This window comes from Mustela erminea, chromosome 7 (assembly GCF_009829155.1).
Source record: "Mustela erminea isolate mMusErm1 chromosome 7, mMusErm1.Pri, whole genome shotgun sequence".
NCBI lineage: Eukaryota > Metazoa > Chordata > Mammalia > Carnivora > Mustelidae > Mustela > Mustela erminea.
The window spans coordinates 14,044,316-14,061,595 of NC_045620.1; the positions used below are offsets into that span (position 1 = coordinate 14,044,316).

At 55.6% G+C, this 17,280-nt stretch overlaps 1 protein-coding gene across 3 annotated transcripts in view; it reads left to right on the forward strand.

The window, feature by feature from the left end:
• The window catches only part of CDH22 (cadherin 22), a 120,545-nt gene that overhangs the window by 83,902 nt on the left and 19,363 nt on the right, over positions 1 to 17,280 (forward strand). For all 3 annotated transcript variants that reach the window (XM_032350474.1, XM_032350473.1, XM_032350475.1), the window contains 3 exons: positions 1,593 to 1,786; positions 4,304 to 4,557; positions 13,560 to 13,696. In XM_032350474.1, the coding sequence (XP_032206365.1) occupies positions 1,593 to 1,786; positions 4,304 to 4,557; positions 13,560 to 13,696 (585 nt within the window). The remainder of the gene's footprint in view (positions 1 to 1,592; positions 1,787 to 4,303; positions 4,558 to 13,559; positions 13,697 to 17,280) is intronic.

Below are 17,280 nucleotides of genomic sequence, written 5' to 3' on the forward strand. Positions count from 1 at the left end.
CCAGGGACAGAGGAGACAGGAGAGAGCAGGGATAGAAGAAGCAGAAACTGATAGGGAAAGGTAGGAATCCTTAACAATGGGATAAGCTTGGTGGCCCTGGGGCACAAGACGGGAGCCTGGAGGTCAGTCTGAGAAGGCTCCCTGGAGGAGGGAATGTTCTGTGAGACTAAAGGAAGGGTAGGAATTGGGGAGGGCACAGCAGAAAGGAGAATAAAGAGGGGAATGCCTAGAGATGAGGAATTATAAGGACCTCAGGCAGGCTGCAGCTGCGGTCAGGGAGAGGAAGGCTGAGGCTACAGACGTCAGCAGGGACCAGGCAGCAAGCATCCTGTAGGGCAGGCCAGAAGGCTGGAGGGCTCCATCGCCGAGCAGTGGGGAGCTATGGAAGGGAGTCCAGTCGGGGAGTGGCACAGTCCACGTGATTTGGAAAGAGCCCCTCTGGCTGCCGTGTGAGAATGATTCAGAGGCCACCGCTCCACAGAAGGGGTATCCAGACCTTGGGGAATGCAAGAGGCACATCCTGAGCTCCACAGGCCCTGCGTCACCCGCAAGGCCCCTCACAGAACAACCCTCATCCCGACCTCAGCTCTGGGAGAGGCGGGTACCGTCTGTGTCCCGTCTGACCTCATTCCCTCGCAGTTCTGCTCTGCTTCTCCAGCCACAATGAAGTCTTGCCATTCTTCAAACATACGGGGCATCGCACCCACCCCAGAGCCTTTGCACCTGCTGTCCCTTCTGCCTGGAATGCTCTTTCCCACAAATCTGCTTGACTTACTCTCTCACCTCCTTCAGGCTTTTGCAAAAAACGTCATTCTTAGTTACCCGATCTAAAACTGCACACACACCCTCACGGGCTTTTCCCAGGCCCTTTCCCTTATTTTATTTTTCTCCAAAGTACCTATCACCATTTGATACAACACATGTTTTACTGATGTGATTGTTTGTGTCTTTCTCTGCCTGGTAAGAGGAAAGCCCTGTGAGAACTGGGATTTGGGTCTGTTCTGCTTATTGCTATGACCCCAGTGCCCGAACTGCACCTGGAACCCCATAGATGCTTAACAAATACATGGGAAGGAAGAAATCAACGTCATTAACATCAAGAGCAGTAAGAAATCGATGCAAAGCCCCACTCTTTTACCATAATTTGTTCCATTTATTGAGCAGCTACTATGAGCTAGGCACTGTACTAAGCACTTCCCACGCCTCTTCGTCTAAGTTAACTGGCATAATGACGGTGCCGCCAGGAAGGCGCTGTTCCCATTCTACAGATGAGGAAACCAAGGCTCAGGATTACACAGCCAGGACTGACTCCGGGACCTGAGCCTTGATCACTTTGCTCCTCTGCACCCCTCTTGGGCACACGGGGAAACCGAAGCCCCAGCCATGGCAGGCATTTTTCCTATCAGTCAGCAAATCAGCTCAGGGTCAGAATTAGGACCCTCCTCTTGGCACTCTGCTCCCTTGGGAGCCCTTTGCAGACACTGCCCTCCCAGGAGCCCATCTGGGCCCCCCCTCTCGTCTCCGCTAAAGGTGGTGGAAGTTGGGGGTAGGGGCTGCCCCCCCATCTCTGTTCACAGCTGTATCCCCTACAGAGATGTACCAGTTCAGCATTCAGGAGTCAGCCCCCATCGGCACAGCTGTGGGACGAGTGAAGGCTGAGGACTCGGACGTGGGTGAGAACACAGATATGACTTACCACCTCAAGGAAGAGAGCGGTAGCGGCGGCCAAGTGTTCAAGGTCACCACGGACAGCGACACTCAGGAGGCCATCATCGTGGTGCAGAAGGTGCGGCTTCCCCAGGAGGTGGGGGGGGGGTGTGGTGTGCAGACTCAGGTTGGCTGGGTTAGGGAGGCCTTAGAGCTGCCACATAGCCCTGATCTCTCTGGGGACCCAAAACCAACCTGGGGAAAACAGTGATGGTCTCAGTCTTATTTTACAAATGAGAAAATGAGGCACAAAGAAGATAAGTGGCACAGCTGGCTCTGAGAGCCCGGATTCAAACCAGATTTGGATCCGTGCTCAGAATCACTGCATTGAGCTCCTTCAAGTTCAGGCCCTTCATGCTCATTTCCTTTCATCCTCATGCTTCCCTCTGAAGAGACATCAGTCCTTCAGCCCATTTTTACAAGCAAGAAAACAGAGGTACAGAGAGGGAAAAGGGCTTGCCCAAGGTCATAGCTGTAAGGGGCAGAGTCAGGATTTGAACCCCAGTCTGGTGACTCCAAGCTCTTTCCTTCCTGAGTTCAACAGCCCTCCTCCCCTACTGACTAGCCCAGGAACCAAAAGCTAAAAGAACAGGCTCAGGGCTTCCTAGGGGAAGTGTATGGAGATCAAATGAGAAGCAAAAATCCGTCTTCCAGGATTTGGTCGTGGGCTTGGCAACTCAGCGCCACACAGGCCTCTGAGACCACCACCCTAGCCTTGCTTTCCCATGAGAGGCCAATCCCCTGGGCTGGCCTGCAAGTGCTGGTCGGCCTTTGTACGCCTCCAGGCTGGGGTGCTCACTCCCTGCCACCGTCCAGCTATTTCTCCTCCCCTTCAGCCAGGACGTGTTTCCATCAGCAGATCAGAATCTGCTCTCATCAGCCTGGGCCCTGCTGTCTGGGACCCACAGCAGTGTCTGCGCTCTACAGCCCTTCATTCACTCAAGAAGCACATAATGACCTGTTCTCTACCTGGCCTGGAGGGTTTGAAAAGAGTGAAGACTCCCAGTTTCTTCAGCAACTCCCCAGAAGATTAAAATATAGTAGCTATTATTTATAGTAAAGTGTATCCGAGCTACCAGACGCCTTTCAGCTGCTCGTCATGTATTAACTTAATCAATCCCTACCACAACCCTCCGAGGTACTATTATTGCCCATTTTATAGATGAGAAAACTGAGGCCATGGCATTCAACAATTCACATCCAAGGGCATGCATCTCGCAAAACACAGTAGGGCTACGAGCCCAGGCAGTCTGGCTACAGAATCCACCCCTTTAAGTATTATGTGGCTTTCAGTCTTCTGAGTTCCATTTGTCTTCTGGAAGATGAGCCCATTTCCCAGATGGGGCTCAGCATCCTAGGGCAGCAGAGTCAGACCCCAAGCCCAGCCTCTGCATTTGCTCTTAATCCCCAGGCTGCCCATAACCCCTCCCCCCATCCCAGGCACCACCCCCCAACACCCGGGCTCCAGCAGAGGCGCCAGAGGTATCTCAGTGGAGGCGCAGAGCCCAAGCCTGATTGATGACCTGGCTCCAGAGCCCATCGCTCACTCACGCCTGGCTCTGGCTTGCCTCCCTGCATCCTGATTTCCCAGGCAACAAGACAGAGGAAGGAAGAAGGAGGTGGCCGAGTCTTCTGCTGGAGAAGGTGGGGCAGGAGGTTCTGAGAGCAAAGCAGTGGTGTCTAGGCACAGGGCAGGTCTCCAGGAAGATCACCCTTGCCACCCAGATAGCTCCCCCCACGCGACAGAGGCGCCTGAGCCCCACCACTGCTATGTCCCTGGGTGTTGTCTTTAGAAGGCTGGAGCCAACACACAGCCTCGAAGCTCATTCATCAGAAGGTCACCCGTGAGCACTCCCTGATGAGAAGCGAGGCTCAGCACGGGTTTAGCCAGATTTCCAAGGAAAGCTCTCGGGCAGCGTGGCTTAACAGGCTCGACTCACATTCCTTGCTGCCGCCTGCGGACCTGGGAAATGTCTCCTTAAACCACAGAGCCAAGGCCCAGAGAGGCTAAACTGATTGCCCATAGACACACAGCGAGTCAGCCACAGTGGGCTTTCCTTGCCCGGGGTTAACGGCCAGGACTTGGGAGCAGCACTGCCTGGGTTTGAATCCTGCCTCTGCCTAACTGCTAAGTGACCTCGAGTTCCTCCGGTGCAAAAGGAGATAACCACAATGCAGGCCTCTTAGGGATGTTGTCAAATTAGATGAGTTAATGTATTTAAAGCACTGGTGCGCACACTAAGTGTTCCGTGAATTAATAAATTTATGAAATGCCCCAACATACTGTGCTTCTGGGGTGGGAAGTCAGATGTCAGACGTCAGGGTCCTTTACCCTGATGGGCTGTGTGACCCTTGGCAAGACTGTCCCCCACAGTCTGGCTTCATCCACCTGTAACCAGGAAGGGCTGGTCTGGGTCTCCCAACAGCAGGTTTCCTAGTGCAGCCCACCACTCCCGGTGCCACACACACCCCCCCACGCTGAGTCATCGTGACCTTGGGCCGGCCCCGCCCCCTCTGGGCTCACCTCCCTGACGTTCTCTTTAGGCACAGAGCCTGCGGGGGGCCTACTCACCAGCCTTCTGCTTCCTCCCCGCAGCGTCTGGACTTTGAGTCCCAGCCCGTGCACACCGTGGTCCTGGAGGCCCTCAACAAGTTCGTGGATCCCCGCTTCGCTGACCTGGGCACGTTCCGCGACCAGGCGATCGTGCGCGTGGCCGTGACCGACGTGGACGAGCCCCCCGAGTTCCGGCCGCCCTCCGGCCTCCTGGAGGTGCAGGAGGACGCGCAGGTGGGCTCCCTGGTCGGCGTGGTGACGGCGCGGGACCCCGACGCCGCCAACCGGCCCGTCCGGTGAGACCCCCGCCCGGGGCCACGCCTGCTGCCTGCTCTCCCGCCACCGCCCCCGAGGACGGACTGCGGGCAGAGGGGGAGGGGCGGGGGGCGGAGAAGGGGGATCTGGACGCAGAGATGCAGCTCAGAGACAAAGGAAACAGATGTGAGAATGATCACAGAGAGTCAGGGGACCCGGGGCAAGGAGGGAGACCCGGGTTTGGCAGACGTCGCAGAGTGAACCCGGCTCGCCCCCGGTCCTCCTCTCTGTCCACGGTGGCTCACTCCCTCGGTGCCCACGGCCCTTCCATCCACAAGCCTGTGACCCCTGATTCCACTCTTTTGCCCACCCTGCGGTCTCAGCGGCTCCCCGTGGCTCCCTCAGGCACCCAAAACGTTCAGAACCGAGCTCCAGGTCCCTCCACCAAAAACAAGGACCCCAGCCTTCCAGTCCTTGAACTCAAAAATGTTGGAGACACCCTGCCTCCTGTCTCACACCTCCCTCCAGCCCATCAGTGGATCCGTCATCCACACTTTAGTCACATATCCGGAATCCAACCACTTTCTCCACCTGCGCTGCTATCCCCTGGTCCAGGCCCCCATTTTCTCTCACCCAGATCCGGACCAGAACCCGCACTCCCCTACCGCCCCCCAACTGGTCTCCCTGCTTCTGCCCTGCCCCTCTTTAATCTAGAACTGCCTCTGGGCCGGACTGATCCTGTCGAAATGGAAATCATTTCTGGGCCTTCCTCTGCCCAGAGCCCCCAGAGGCACCCATCGGGCTCAGAATAAAAGACCAAGCTCTCACAATGCCCCCAGACCCATGAGATCTGGCCTCCCTGTAGGCTTTCAGACCATTCCTCCCAAGGCCCTCCTTCCTCGTTCACACATCTCAGCCACCCTGGCCTCCTCACTGCTCTGCAGATGCACCAGGCTCACTCCACCTCAGGACCTTTGCAACGGCTGATCCCTCTGCCTAGAACGTCCCCGCCCCCCGCCCTTAATATCCCCACTATTGGTCCACTCGCTTCCTCCAGGCCTTTGCTCAAGAGTCACCTTTCCCGACCACTCTTTCTAAAATTTCAACCCCACCCCAACCCCCAGCCCAACACTTCACATTCCCTTTCTGCATGTTTCTCCCTCCTCAGTAGCCTTCGTCATCGTCTAACACGCTACCTAGCTTTCTGGCTCCCTGTGTGTCTCTTCCGCTACAAGATAAGCTCCGTGAGGGTAGGGAGTTCTGTGTGCTCACCACTCTACCCTCAGGGCCAACCCAAAGCCTGCACTCAGTGGACACTCGCTGACTGCCCTGGTGTGAGTGAATGAAACATAAAAAGCAGAGAAAAACTGAGAAAAGAGAGAGACAGAGGCTCAGGAGCCTGGGGAGAGACCCACAGTAAGAGGAGGAGGTCAGATGGCGGGGGAGCCGGTGGGAAGACCGTGAGAGGAACTAAAAGAGGCAGAGGACCTCCTGGCCATGTAGAAACAGGAGATTTGCTAAGAAAGCCAGAAAGGGAAAGATAGGGAGAGACAGGGGTGAGCAGGGAGGGAGGCAGGTGGGTGGAGGGGAGGGGATGCTGAAGCTCTGTCAGTGTTTCTGGAAGGGTTTGGGAAGTCCCTAACTGTGGCTCAAGTTGGAAGAAGGTCAGGTAGAAGAGACCGGAAGAACGGTTGTAGCTACGGTTGTAGCAGAAATAATCCAGAGGCCAGGGATTGGGGGAGGGCCGTTTTTGGACGGACCAGAAGGAGATTCCCGAGCTCCGTGCTTCCTCCCTGAAACCCCTGGACAGAATCAGTAGGTAATCCCTGAACCTACTATTTGCCAGTCTTTGTGTGGAGCATTGAAGAGAGGGAGAGGGAACTAGTTTGAGGATCGCTGCATTACATGGTTCCAGATGGGAAACATTCCCCTCATCATCTACGTGAATGGTTCTCTGGGTTGTGCAGTGCACAGCCTATACCATCCTACATGGCAGCCCTGGATGACGACAGAGAGTTGCCATCCTGCCTAACTGCCTATGGGCTCCCAGATTGGGAAATACCCTCAAGGGTCTTAAAAGACTTCCTGGAGGAGGCAGGAAATGAACTGAGCTGGTATGGTCAGGCGTAAATACGAGGTGAAGGGCATTCTAGGCAGAGGAACAGCTTGTGCGGACATACGGAGGCAGAGGTAGATGTCCCGCAGAAGAGCAGATCGTGATGGCTACAGTGGACTGAGGGAGATGAGGCAGCGAAAGTGAGGTCTGGCAGGCCTTAAGGGCAGGCTGAGGAGCTCAGACTCAGGCCAGAGGGCCAGAGGACCGGGGTTGCCTCTGCTTTCCTCACTGCCCAAACCGTCCTGCTTCCTCTGAGCTCCTCTGCTGCCCTTCCACTCAGGCTGTCAGTAGGTCTGTCGGCAACCCCCTTTGACTCCTGCTGGGCCAGGAACCTCTCTCCCTCCTGGAAGGGATTATCACCCATGTGTGTGAGGAAGCCGAGGCCCAGGGAGGGGAGGAGGCATTCCTGGGCTCCCCCCGGGGGAGTTGAGAGCCAAGAGTAGGAGCTGAGTCCTCGCCTCCCAGGTTAGTGCTTCTGTGTGCACTCCCCTCCCCGGCACTGAGACTCCCAGACTCCCTCCTCCCTCCGCTGGTTTCCCTTCCCTCCAGCTTTTATCTGCACTGAAAGGGCCAACTTTGAAACCAGCTTCTCACCTTCTTTCATCTCTCTTTGCCGGCCCCTTCCCTGGGGCTCCTCAGACCGGGAGGCGGCTAGGAGCCTGAGACAGCTCCAATTTAACACCACAAACATTTACCCAACTCCTCCTCGTGTGCCGAGCCAGGCCCAGGGACGCAGGGATGACTCAGCGGAGGGCAGAGCTGGGGATGAGCGCCCTCTCTGCAGGGGACAGACATGGAAACAGGAGGCCAGTGAGGGGCCACTGAGAGACTGAAGGGCACCTCCCAGGGTACATGTGGTACCCAGAGCCCAGATGGCCTCCTCAGCTCCTTAGTCCTCAGGCTCGTGGACTCAGCCAGTGCCTGCACATTGAGTCAAGGGGGAACCAGTGGTAATAAGACCTTGTCCCTGCCCACAGAGAGTTTGCCTTCTCCCAGGGGTAGACACTCATCGAGTAGTAAAACATCTGTTGATACCAGTCAGGAAATAACTGCTCATAAGAGCCATGAAAGAGTTAAACAGGGCGGTAGGATAAGGAGGATTGGGACAACAGGGGCTACTGTGGATGGAGAATGATAAAGTGAGAGCCAGCCTGCAAAGATGTGAGGAAGAGCATTCCAAGTGGAGGGAACAGCAAGTGCAAAGGTCCTGGGGCAGAGGCAGCTTGGTGTGTTCCTGGAGATGAAGACAGTAAGTGGTATCCTGGGAGATTTTACCTGGGCACCTGCAGAACACAGAGATGCAGATATACAGAGCAGTTTTTCTGAGTTCCTGCACTGGGGAGAGTGGAAAAGTACCTCATCTTATTGCCAGTTTACAGATGAAGAAACTGAGGGTCAGAGAGGAGAAGTGACTCTCCCAGTATCATTCAGCTTGAAGGGGACGGGCGTGATCTAACCCAGGATTATCTGCTTCCTGAGTTCAGCCTCCTGGAATTTTACCCCAGCTTCTTACCTTCTCTGTGGTTAGGTGTCCTCCCTGGTGCATAAGGCACAGAGATGAATCAGACATAGGCCAACACAAAGGCTAGGCCCCCAGTTGAAGGCCTCTAGTAACAGATCTAAGTTTGAGTGCTCTTGGGCTGAGGGCAGGGGCTTGAGGACTACAGAGCTCCACAGGGGGACGAGTGCTCAGGGCACAGGAACAAGCCCAGACTTCCCCAGGTGGCCCCTGAGCAAGGCTGAAGAGGTGAGGTTGGCACAGGGAGATGATGCTCCTGGTTGGAGTGAGGGTGAGGGCCGGGAAGCAGGAAGAGAGTTGCAGATCCGGGAGGTTAAGTTCAGCAGCAGCGTGATCAGTGGGTGAGCGCATGTCAAGGTGGGCAGAGATGAGGACAGAGGGACACTTGGGCCAGCCCGGGAAGGACCCTGAACGGCAGGTGGAGAAGCGGGACTCCTTGCTTCAAAGGGAAACCTTGGAAGCTTTGGAGGGAGGGAGGAGAGTGCTCAGAGGGGCTCAGACAGGCCCACCTCTGGGTTAGGCAGCCTTGCAGAGAGTCAGGCCCTTGATCAGCCCAGCCCAGTCCTCCCTACACCCTTCTTCAAACATCAAAACCAGCAAAGCCCACACTGGACCGGAGGGAACAAACCCTCATTTCCTGCCAGCACTCCACAGTGGGGTGCATCGGAAAGTATGGGGGTTCTGGAATCAAAGAAGACCTGGGTCGGAATCCCAGCTCAGTTGTAGAACTGTGGGAAGATCACTGGACCTACAATAAGCCTCTGTTTTCCCATCTCTATAATGGGCATCATGATAGTACCTGCCTCATTCATTTATTCAAAAATTAGGTATTTTAAAAATTTATTTATTTATTTACTTATTTATTTATTTGACAGAGCTCACAAGTAGTCAGAGAGGCAGGCAGAGAGAGAGGGAGAAGCAGGCTTCCTGCTGAGCAGAGAGCCCAATGCGGGGTTCAATCCCAGGACCCTGAGATCATGACCTGAGCTGAAGGCAGAGGCTTTAACCCACTGAGCCACCCAGGCGCCCCCCAAAATTAGGTATTAAATGTCTACTGTGTTCTACTAGGATCTGCACTCGGTGCCTTTATGTTCCTTTGTGGCCTGGACACCAATTTCTCCCCTTCAATCTGCAGCCTGTATTAATACCATACAAATTTTGGGCTTTGATATGTGTCTTAAGGTTGGGGTGGGGGCAGTACGTGAGAAAGAATCACAGATGGGGTAGAGTCAGCAGAGAGGAATCCCCGGTGTGGGGACTGGGGGGACAGGGAGCCCCTTCTGCATCTGAAGAGACTCTCCCTCTAGTAGCTCAGGTGGGGGCTGCATCAACCAGCCTTGGAGGCACATATGTACGTGAGCCCCCTCACCGGGGAGCCTCGGAGCGCGGCACACACGAGCCTGCTGCCTCCCGGCTCCCTGCGTGCACACTCTATGCACAGATTTACACGGACAGAAACCACATAGTGCACGCCCAGGCCAGGAAGCAGGACCCTCAAGCAGGACCCTCCCCACATCCCCCACCCTGACCTTGACAATGGCAGCAATTTGTGACCTTGGAGTGTGTGCGAGTGTCTGCAGGTGTGCCTGGCTGGCCCTCAGCCGGATGCCCGTAAACAAGGCCCCGCACAGACATGGGTGTCCACTAACCAGCCCTTTTGACCCAGAGCAAGGACCCTTGCTTCTTTTAGCCCAGTTTCCTCATCTGTGAAATGGGGGTTATAACAGTGCCTGTGAAGATGGGAGGAGCTCATGTACGGAAAGGCCTCCTACAGGCCTGGCACGAAGTCTTGTCTGGCAAAAAAACACAGGAGCTAATCCATGGGGCATGTGGCGGCTCCCAGCACTGCCAGAAGTATTCCACTGAAATCTACTTGTCCAGCCCTCACAGCTGCTTAGTAAGATAGACATTGTTATTGTCTCCATTTTTAAGAGGAGGAAACCAAAGAACAGAGAGGTCAAGTGATTTACCCGAGGCCACACAGCTAGGTTTCAAACCTAGGCACATGGGCACCTGATCTGCACTCCAGACCACCATTCCAGGGCCTCCCTTACAAGTGTGCGCAGACATGTACACACACGCACCACACACTAGCTGACACCCCTCCACACTCTCTGCCCTCCTCCACCCAAACCTGCTCCAGTTCCCCTCCCTGCCATCTGGTCCTGCTGACTGAATGAGGAACGGGACATTCTAGACCCACAGCTGCCCCCCACCCTCCCCAACATGCTGGAGATACTCCGAGGTCCACTTTCCCTACATAGGGCCTCCCAGCCCCCACCCCCACCCTGGGCACACGGACCACACACCTGCTGGAGGGACTCCTGTGTCCCCCTAACCAGACATTCTGAATAATAATTAGAATAACAATCGTTGTCTCTCCTGGAGTAATTTTCCCAGAGCTCAGCTAGGCACCTTATCCCCCTGCTAGGCATTTAATCCTCCCAGCAACTTGCAAGGTAGGATTAGCATCTCCATTTTGCTCAAAATTAAAGTTCAAAGATTGAAGTGACTTGTCGGGGACATCGTGGACTTGGATCCACACCCAGGGCTAAGCAGCTGCCTCTCGAGCCTCAGCTTTTCCAACAGCAAAACAGTATCTCACACACACACAGGCGCACACACAGGCACGCACACCACTCACATATTCAGGACACACACACACACACACACACTCTTTCCACCCACAACACCGACCAGACACACAACTCCTGCACCTACACGTGAGGTCCCTAAGCCTCGCCTCCGCCACCCCCCCATTTTTGCCAGGCCCCACTCCTCGCTTCATGCCACACCCCTCCCTCCCTCCCACTCACTGGCTGGCTTCCTGAGCTGGAACAAAACCACCTGGGCTCAGCCAACCACACTGACCTGCAGCCCCAAGTCTTTTGCTGGTTAATGGCAGGTCCCTGCGGCCACCCCACGGCCTTGGGAACAGCTGCCTCCACTTAGATTCAGGGCCCGCCCTCCCCCCTTCCCCTCCAGGAGGAAACAAAAGAGAAAACTAGGAGGAGAGAAAAAAGGAGGGAGTTCTAAGCAGGAACAGGAGAAGCAAGAAGGTGATAGGCTTCCTCCCACAAGCCCTGTCTCGTGCCCCAGCCTTGACCCAGCGATCAGGAGCCCAGGCTATGTCAGACCCTGGCCCTCTCCTGGACTCTCTTCCTGTACTGGTAAAATCAGGAGGTTCCTTCCAACCGAGCTGACGCTTGGATTCCGGTTCTACCTCCTTTGGACCAAACATCTGACAGGCCCAGGCTGAGGGCAAAGGAGACCTGAGCCTCCATGCTTTGCAGCTTTGGGTAGTTCAATGAGCTAAAAAAGAACTCTGGGTAGAGAGTCCCAAATTTGGGTACAAATTCCAATTCTGTGACAGTTCCTGTGCAATTTTGAGCATGGTCATCACTAGCCCTCATGGCAGCTTCACATAAATAAGGAAAAGATCCCTTTTTGAGAAGATCCTCCCTAGGACACCTGGCAAGCTGAACACTGGGTAGACTTTAACCCCATTTCACCCTTCAGCCTCATACATTTGTGCAGGATACAGCCTGCTCAACCATACTTGGCCGTCCTAAGCTTGGCAGGTTTCCTTTCTGAGCCTCAGTGTCTTCATCTGCAAAATGGGAGATCCCATCAGCTTCACAGGATGCCAGGCAGGGACCTCATGTGTCTCGTTTGCCCTTTTATCCCCAGGACCTAGCACAGGGCAGTACAGAGAAGGCACTGAGTTAATGTCTAGGCATGAAGGAGTGCACGGAAGGATGGCTAAAGGAAGAGCAGGCTATAACTATTAAGTGCTGTGCTAGTGGAAGGAAGTATCATCTTGGGTCTGAAGCCCCCCCCCCCAGGTTGGTTAGGGACAAGGGGGATGTGGGCTTAGCAGCTTAGGGACAGGGAGGAGAGTTGATGGGGGCTCAGGAGACTAGCTGTAATGCCCGCTATCCCCATACATACAACCTTTTCCAGTTGGCCATAGTGTTCACCATTTTCACCTCCACCCCTTTAACTATGAAAAGAGTAAGGGATATCACCTGTGCCTATGCCCAGACTCATGCATTAGCTCCTCTAACCCACACCAGCATGAGGGAGTATTCAGCATCCCCTTTTCCAGATAAGTAGACGGAGGCCAGGGAAGTCCAATGACTTGCCCAAGGTTACACAGGTAGACTAAGTAGCCTAGGATTCAAATGCAGCTCTGACTACTCTCCAGATGCGGACAGACCCACTGGGTGTCCTTATTCCCATTCAACAGATGAGAAGACTGAGGCCTGGGGCAGTTGTAATGCAGCTAAGCCCCACTGTAGGGTCACTTTGGGGCCTTGCGCCTCCAGCAGGGGGCGTTTCTGGTGTCCTCGCCTCCCTGGGCCTCAGTTTCCTCCTCTAGGAGATGCGGAAAGGGTCCCTTTCCTCCCTGTGGGAGGAGCCGGGTGGATCAGGCTGAGCTCCGCCCCGCCAAGCTTCTTTGTCCTCGCCGCACAATGCGCCCTTGCTTGGCATTCGAGGCCTTTGTGGGCCGTGCAGCCTGGCGGCGCCCCCGCCCGCATTTATCAGCGCAGGGAAGCGGAGGTCCGAGCTGGCGGGGCCTCTCTGGGCCGCCGCCCGAGACATGTGTTGGACACGGGCCTTTCAGGCCTGGAGCCGCTGCACAAAGGCCCGGGAAGAAGGCGGAACAAAGGGCTTTTTCACGCGGCAACTGAAAAGCGGCAGATTAGCTCGCGCGTGCTGCGCAGGCGGGGAGGGGCCGCCGGCCATCCCCCTCAACCCCCACACCCCGCACTCGCTCAGCCTGTGTGCCGGGCTGGGGCCTCCACGCCGACCCCCTCTCTCCTGCTCAGAATTCCCCTCGGCCCCCACCCCTACCCCCGACAAGTCCAAGCCCTGAATTCCGCGCCCCGCGGGTGCGGATGCCCGCCTTGCTTCTCCGTCCTACGTTTGCCATTCTCTGAATAATCTCTACCCACCATTCTCTGAATGAATCTTTGCACCTGTTCCCACGCACCCGCCCACCTGTGCCAGCCCGGTCCCCTTCCCAAGCCCAGTTCTAGGGTCAGCTCTTAGGGAAAGGTAAGAATCGAATATACAGTGAGTGCTAGCTCTGTGCCAGGGACTTCGCCCACTTCCAGCCTCACAACTGTGGGGTGCAAATTATTAGCCCCATTACCCAGCTGAGGAAACTGAGGCCAGGAAAGGTGGAGGGAGGCCCGTGGTCACACAACAGGTGCCGGTGCAGCAGAGAGGCAAACCCAGATCCCTTTCCACCCCTTCTCTTTTGGAAAGGGCTTCTCTGCTCCTCCTGTCCCCCAGGCAGGTAGGTGATCCCTCTTTAAGGGATGGGGGGGAATGGTGGACTTGGGCATGGGCTCCACCTGGCGCCAGGGCACCTTCAATCAGTCCCGCCCCGCCTCCCTCAGGTACGCCATTGACCGCGACTCGGATCTGGACCAGATCTTTGATATCGATGCGGACACGGGCGCCATCGTGACGGGCAAGGGCTTGGACCGTGAGACGGCCGGCTGGCACAATATCACCGTGCTGGCCATGGAAGCGGGTGAGTCGGGGGCGGGGCTATCACTGGGGGAGGGACGAAGGCTGGGTGAGGGGCGGGGCTGAGGCGGGGCAAAAAGAAAGGAACCGGGCACAGATGGCCGGGTTGCGAGAGGCAAGAGCTGAGAGGGAGGAGCAAAGACGTGGGAAGGATCCCACGCCAAAGGGCGAAGGCTGGTCGTGAAGCTGGCTTTCTTCCCTCAGCATTTATTGAGCGCCCACTACATACGACGCCCCGTTTTAGGGACTGGGGATGCAGCCCTTGAAGACAGAAAATCTCCTGTCTTTGTGGGGGAGCGCTAGACTGTCCCCAAACAGGTGTACCTATGTCATATGATGTGAAGTGCTAGTGAGAAACCGGCAAAGAAGAAAGTAGGGGAAGGGGATTGGGAAGAAGATGGTGTTGTTCCTTTTAGAAGAAGGCCTCTCTGAGGAGACATTTCAACGGAGACCTTACGAAAGTGAGGGAGTCATGCCCATGTCTGAGGGAAGAGTGTTGTAAGCAGAGAAAACAGCCAGTGCAAAGGCCCTGAGGTGGTAGTTTGCCCAGCATATTGGAGGAACAGCAAGGAAGCCAGTGTGGTTGGTGAGGGGCAGAGTGTTCAGCCACTGTAAGTTCTTTGGACTTTACTCTGAATAACGTGGGGATCATAGGACAGAGCTGAGGAGGGACGTTGCCTGACAGGATATCTCTGGCTGCTGCATGAGAATAGATCTTTTGAGGGGTGAGGGAGGAAGTTAAATGTGACAGTGGCAGGAAGACATGGCCTGGCCCAGGGCGACAGCCGTGGAGGTGAGACGCGGTCGGCTTTGGGGGGCAGGCTGAAAATGACATCCCAGGATTTTATGATGGAATGACTGACGTGGAGATAAGAGAGGTATCCGGGACTACTTCAAGGTGCTTGGCCTGGCTTTCAGGAAGAGTGTGTGTGATTGTGTGTGTGCACCACAGGCAGTTTGGTGCAGCTGGCACAGGTGAGCTGCAAGGGGCAGGGGCGTGTGTCTATGCATAGGGTCCAGATAAGCAAGGCCATGGAGGTGAGGAGCTGAGACCGCGGGGTTCACAGAGCCCCAGGAGAGGGGAGGGGCAGCTCCAGGCGTCCTCCAAAACCACAGCAAAGCTGCCTGGGCCTGGTCTCCGGGCATCCTCCGCACCCCTCCCCGCACCCCCATCAGCTCTCGAGGTCCAGGAGCCAGCACAGCTGCCAGCAAGCCGTCATGATAACAGAGAAACTCAGAGCCTCTGAGCCTGGGGGGGGGGGGGCGGGGGGGGGGGCGACGTGCAAACTTGCCCCTGCGTGCACTTCGGGGCGGGGGGGCCCTAGCCCCTCCTGGCCCTGTGAGCCCCCTGCCAGCCTTCCTCCTCCTCCCCCTGCTGGCGCCCTCCCACTTTGCCGCCCCAACAGCCCGTGGGCCGAGGAAGTCCCTAGGCTGAAGTTCCCTCCATCTCTTTCAACTTCAGTTTAAAAGAAAATACAAAGCTGGCTCAAACCTCAGTGCCTGCTGCTCAGGAGCCTTTGAATCCACTCCTCCACCGCATGAAAGGAAGGTAACAAAAGGTGGCTGGAGAGGAAGTGGCGGCTGGACTGGGGGGGGGGGGAAAGCCCCCCTCCTTACTTCCCTGAACCTGTTCCCAGGGCAGCCGTGGGGGGGACTGGCCTGGCTGCTGGGCAGAGACGCCGCCTCTCCCTGCCCACAGCTACAGCTCCCCCACAGCCTGTCACCCTGTCTCACATCCCATTCTTGGGTTAAGCATCATGCTTCTTCTGCCGAGTGGGTCTCCTTACAGCGAGCAGCTCGAGTGGCATACAAAGTCTGTAATGCTGCCATTTCACGGAATAAAGAATGTGGAGGGGACTCGCCCACAAACATTGGACAGTGTTTAACTCATCCATATTCTGGGCTAGAGGCTTTTCAGTGCCTTTATTGAATCATGATCAGTAACCAGCCAGCACCCACTTGACTGATGGGAAGATTGAGGCTCGGAGAGGAAATTTGCCCAAGGATGTGCTGTGGCAGAGCTGGGATTTGGGGCAAGTCTGTCTGGCTCCCTCCGCAGCATGGCCAGGTGAGCTCCCTTTCCGGGGTCCTCTCTGCAGTCTGAACCCCGCCCCTCTCCCCCACACAGCAGTGCCTAGCAACTGACCTGGGGAAGATAAGGCTCTGATAGGAGACTGATCACTGGGCTAGAGACCCAGCCCTCTGAGCTGCAATCAACAACCCCGCCCAACCCTCACCAGGTATCAATCAATAAGAAAACGAATGGCTCCTGCTTCCCGGGAGCTAGTGGGAAGATTCAATAGGACCATGCATGGGAAGAACTTACCTAGTACTTAATAAGTGCTCAATTAGTGGTATCTATTGATCTTGACTCTGTGCACTTGACTTAAGCACCAACTCCGCACAAGACATTTTACAGTGGTGTGCCGGCTGGTTGACTCTTCCCACCTAAGAGATATCGGTTCTGCCCTTATCCCCAACGTAGGAAGGACAAGGGAAATCATTTGTCCAAATTCCCAGCCCCAATCTGTCTGACTCCAAAGCCCGGCTCTCACCCAGATGCCCCTCAAGTCACGTTTCTTTGGTGCCAGGCACGAATCCAGGAGTGTCACAAATAACCCACCCACTCCAGCATCTCGGCATCTCTGTGAGACAAGGGAAAAATTATTATCCCCCCTTTACAGATGAGGAAATAAAGGCTCAGGGAGGAACAGCGATGGTTCCACGGTCACAGAGCAAATCCATGCAGGACCAGGGCAAATCCATGCAGGACCAGGGCTCCACCGCCACACCTCCTGCTTCCCAGCAGACTGCCCCAGCCCCAAGTGCAATGCCAGTGGATCTGCCTGCCCATGGCCTCCTGCTAAAGCATCCATTTGGCTTCTTTAGAAACAGAGGATGCTGGTGGGGTCACGTGGCCCTACCTGCTCTGGGCATAACAAACAGGAGGGGACAAGAATCTGAGGGGAAAATGTATACACAGTGGCCAAGCTTGGTGAACACCTTGGAGAAGGCTGCACTGAGAGCCGCCACTGTCATACTGGATTACCTCAAAGACTCCCAGCCACTTAGTATGCCGGCTCCCCTCTCCCCGAACTTCTGAGTCATCCATTCTGCCCATGCAGACGCTCCTTCCACTGACATTATCTTTAACGTTTTGTAATCATGAAATATTAATGACCAATATTGAATTTAAAGTACAATTTGTGTCTGAATCCTTCGGTGGAAAGGGCAGTTGTAAAGGGACAGTCTTCAAAGAGACGGGGGTGCGGACTTGGAAGGCTAGTGCTGGGGTGGGGGTGCCAGGGGCCGCATTCGACCCCCCTCTTCCAGGGTTGTCTGGCCGTGAGCCGGTCTGGAGTGTGGGGTGGTGGGGGTCGCTAGCCACCAGGAATATCCAGGAGTTAAGCAGATTAGCGAGAAGCTTCCCCATCTGGGTCACTCCAGTATGTCTTAGAGCACCCCATATGTCTTAGAGCACCCCGGTTTTTCCTGCAAACCATGGAGCATGCATCATGATTTATATATGTATTTATGTGAGTATCTAGTTAATCTCTTCTCCCCAGGAAGCTGGACACTAGGGCAGGG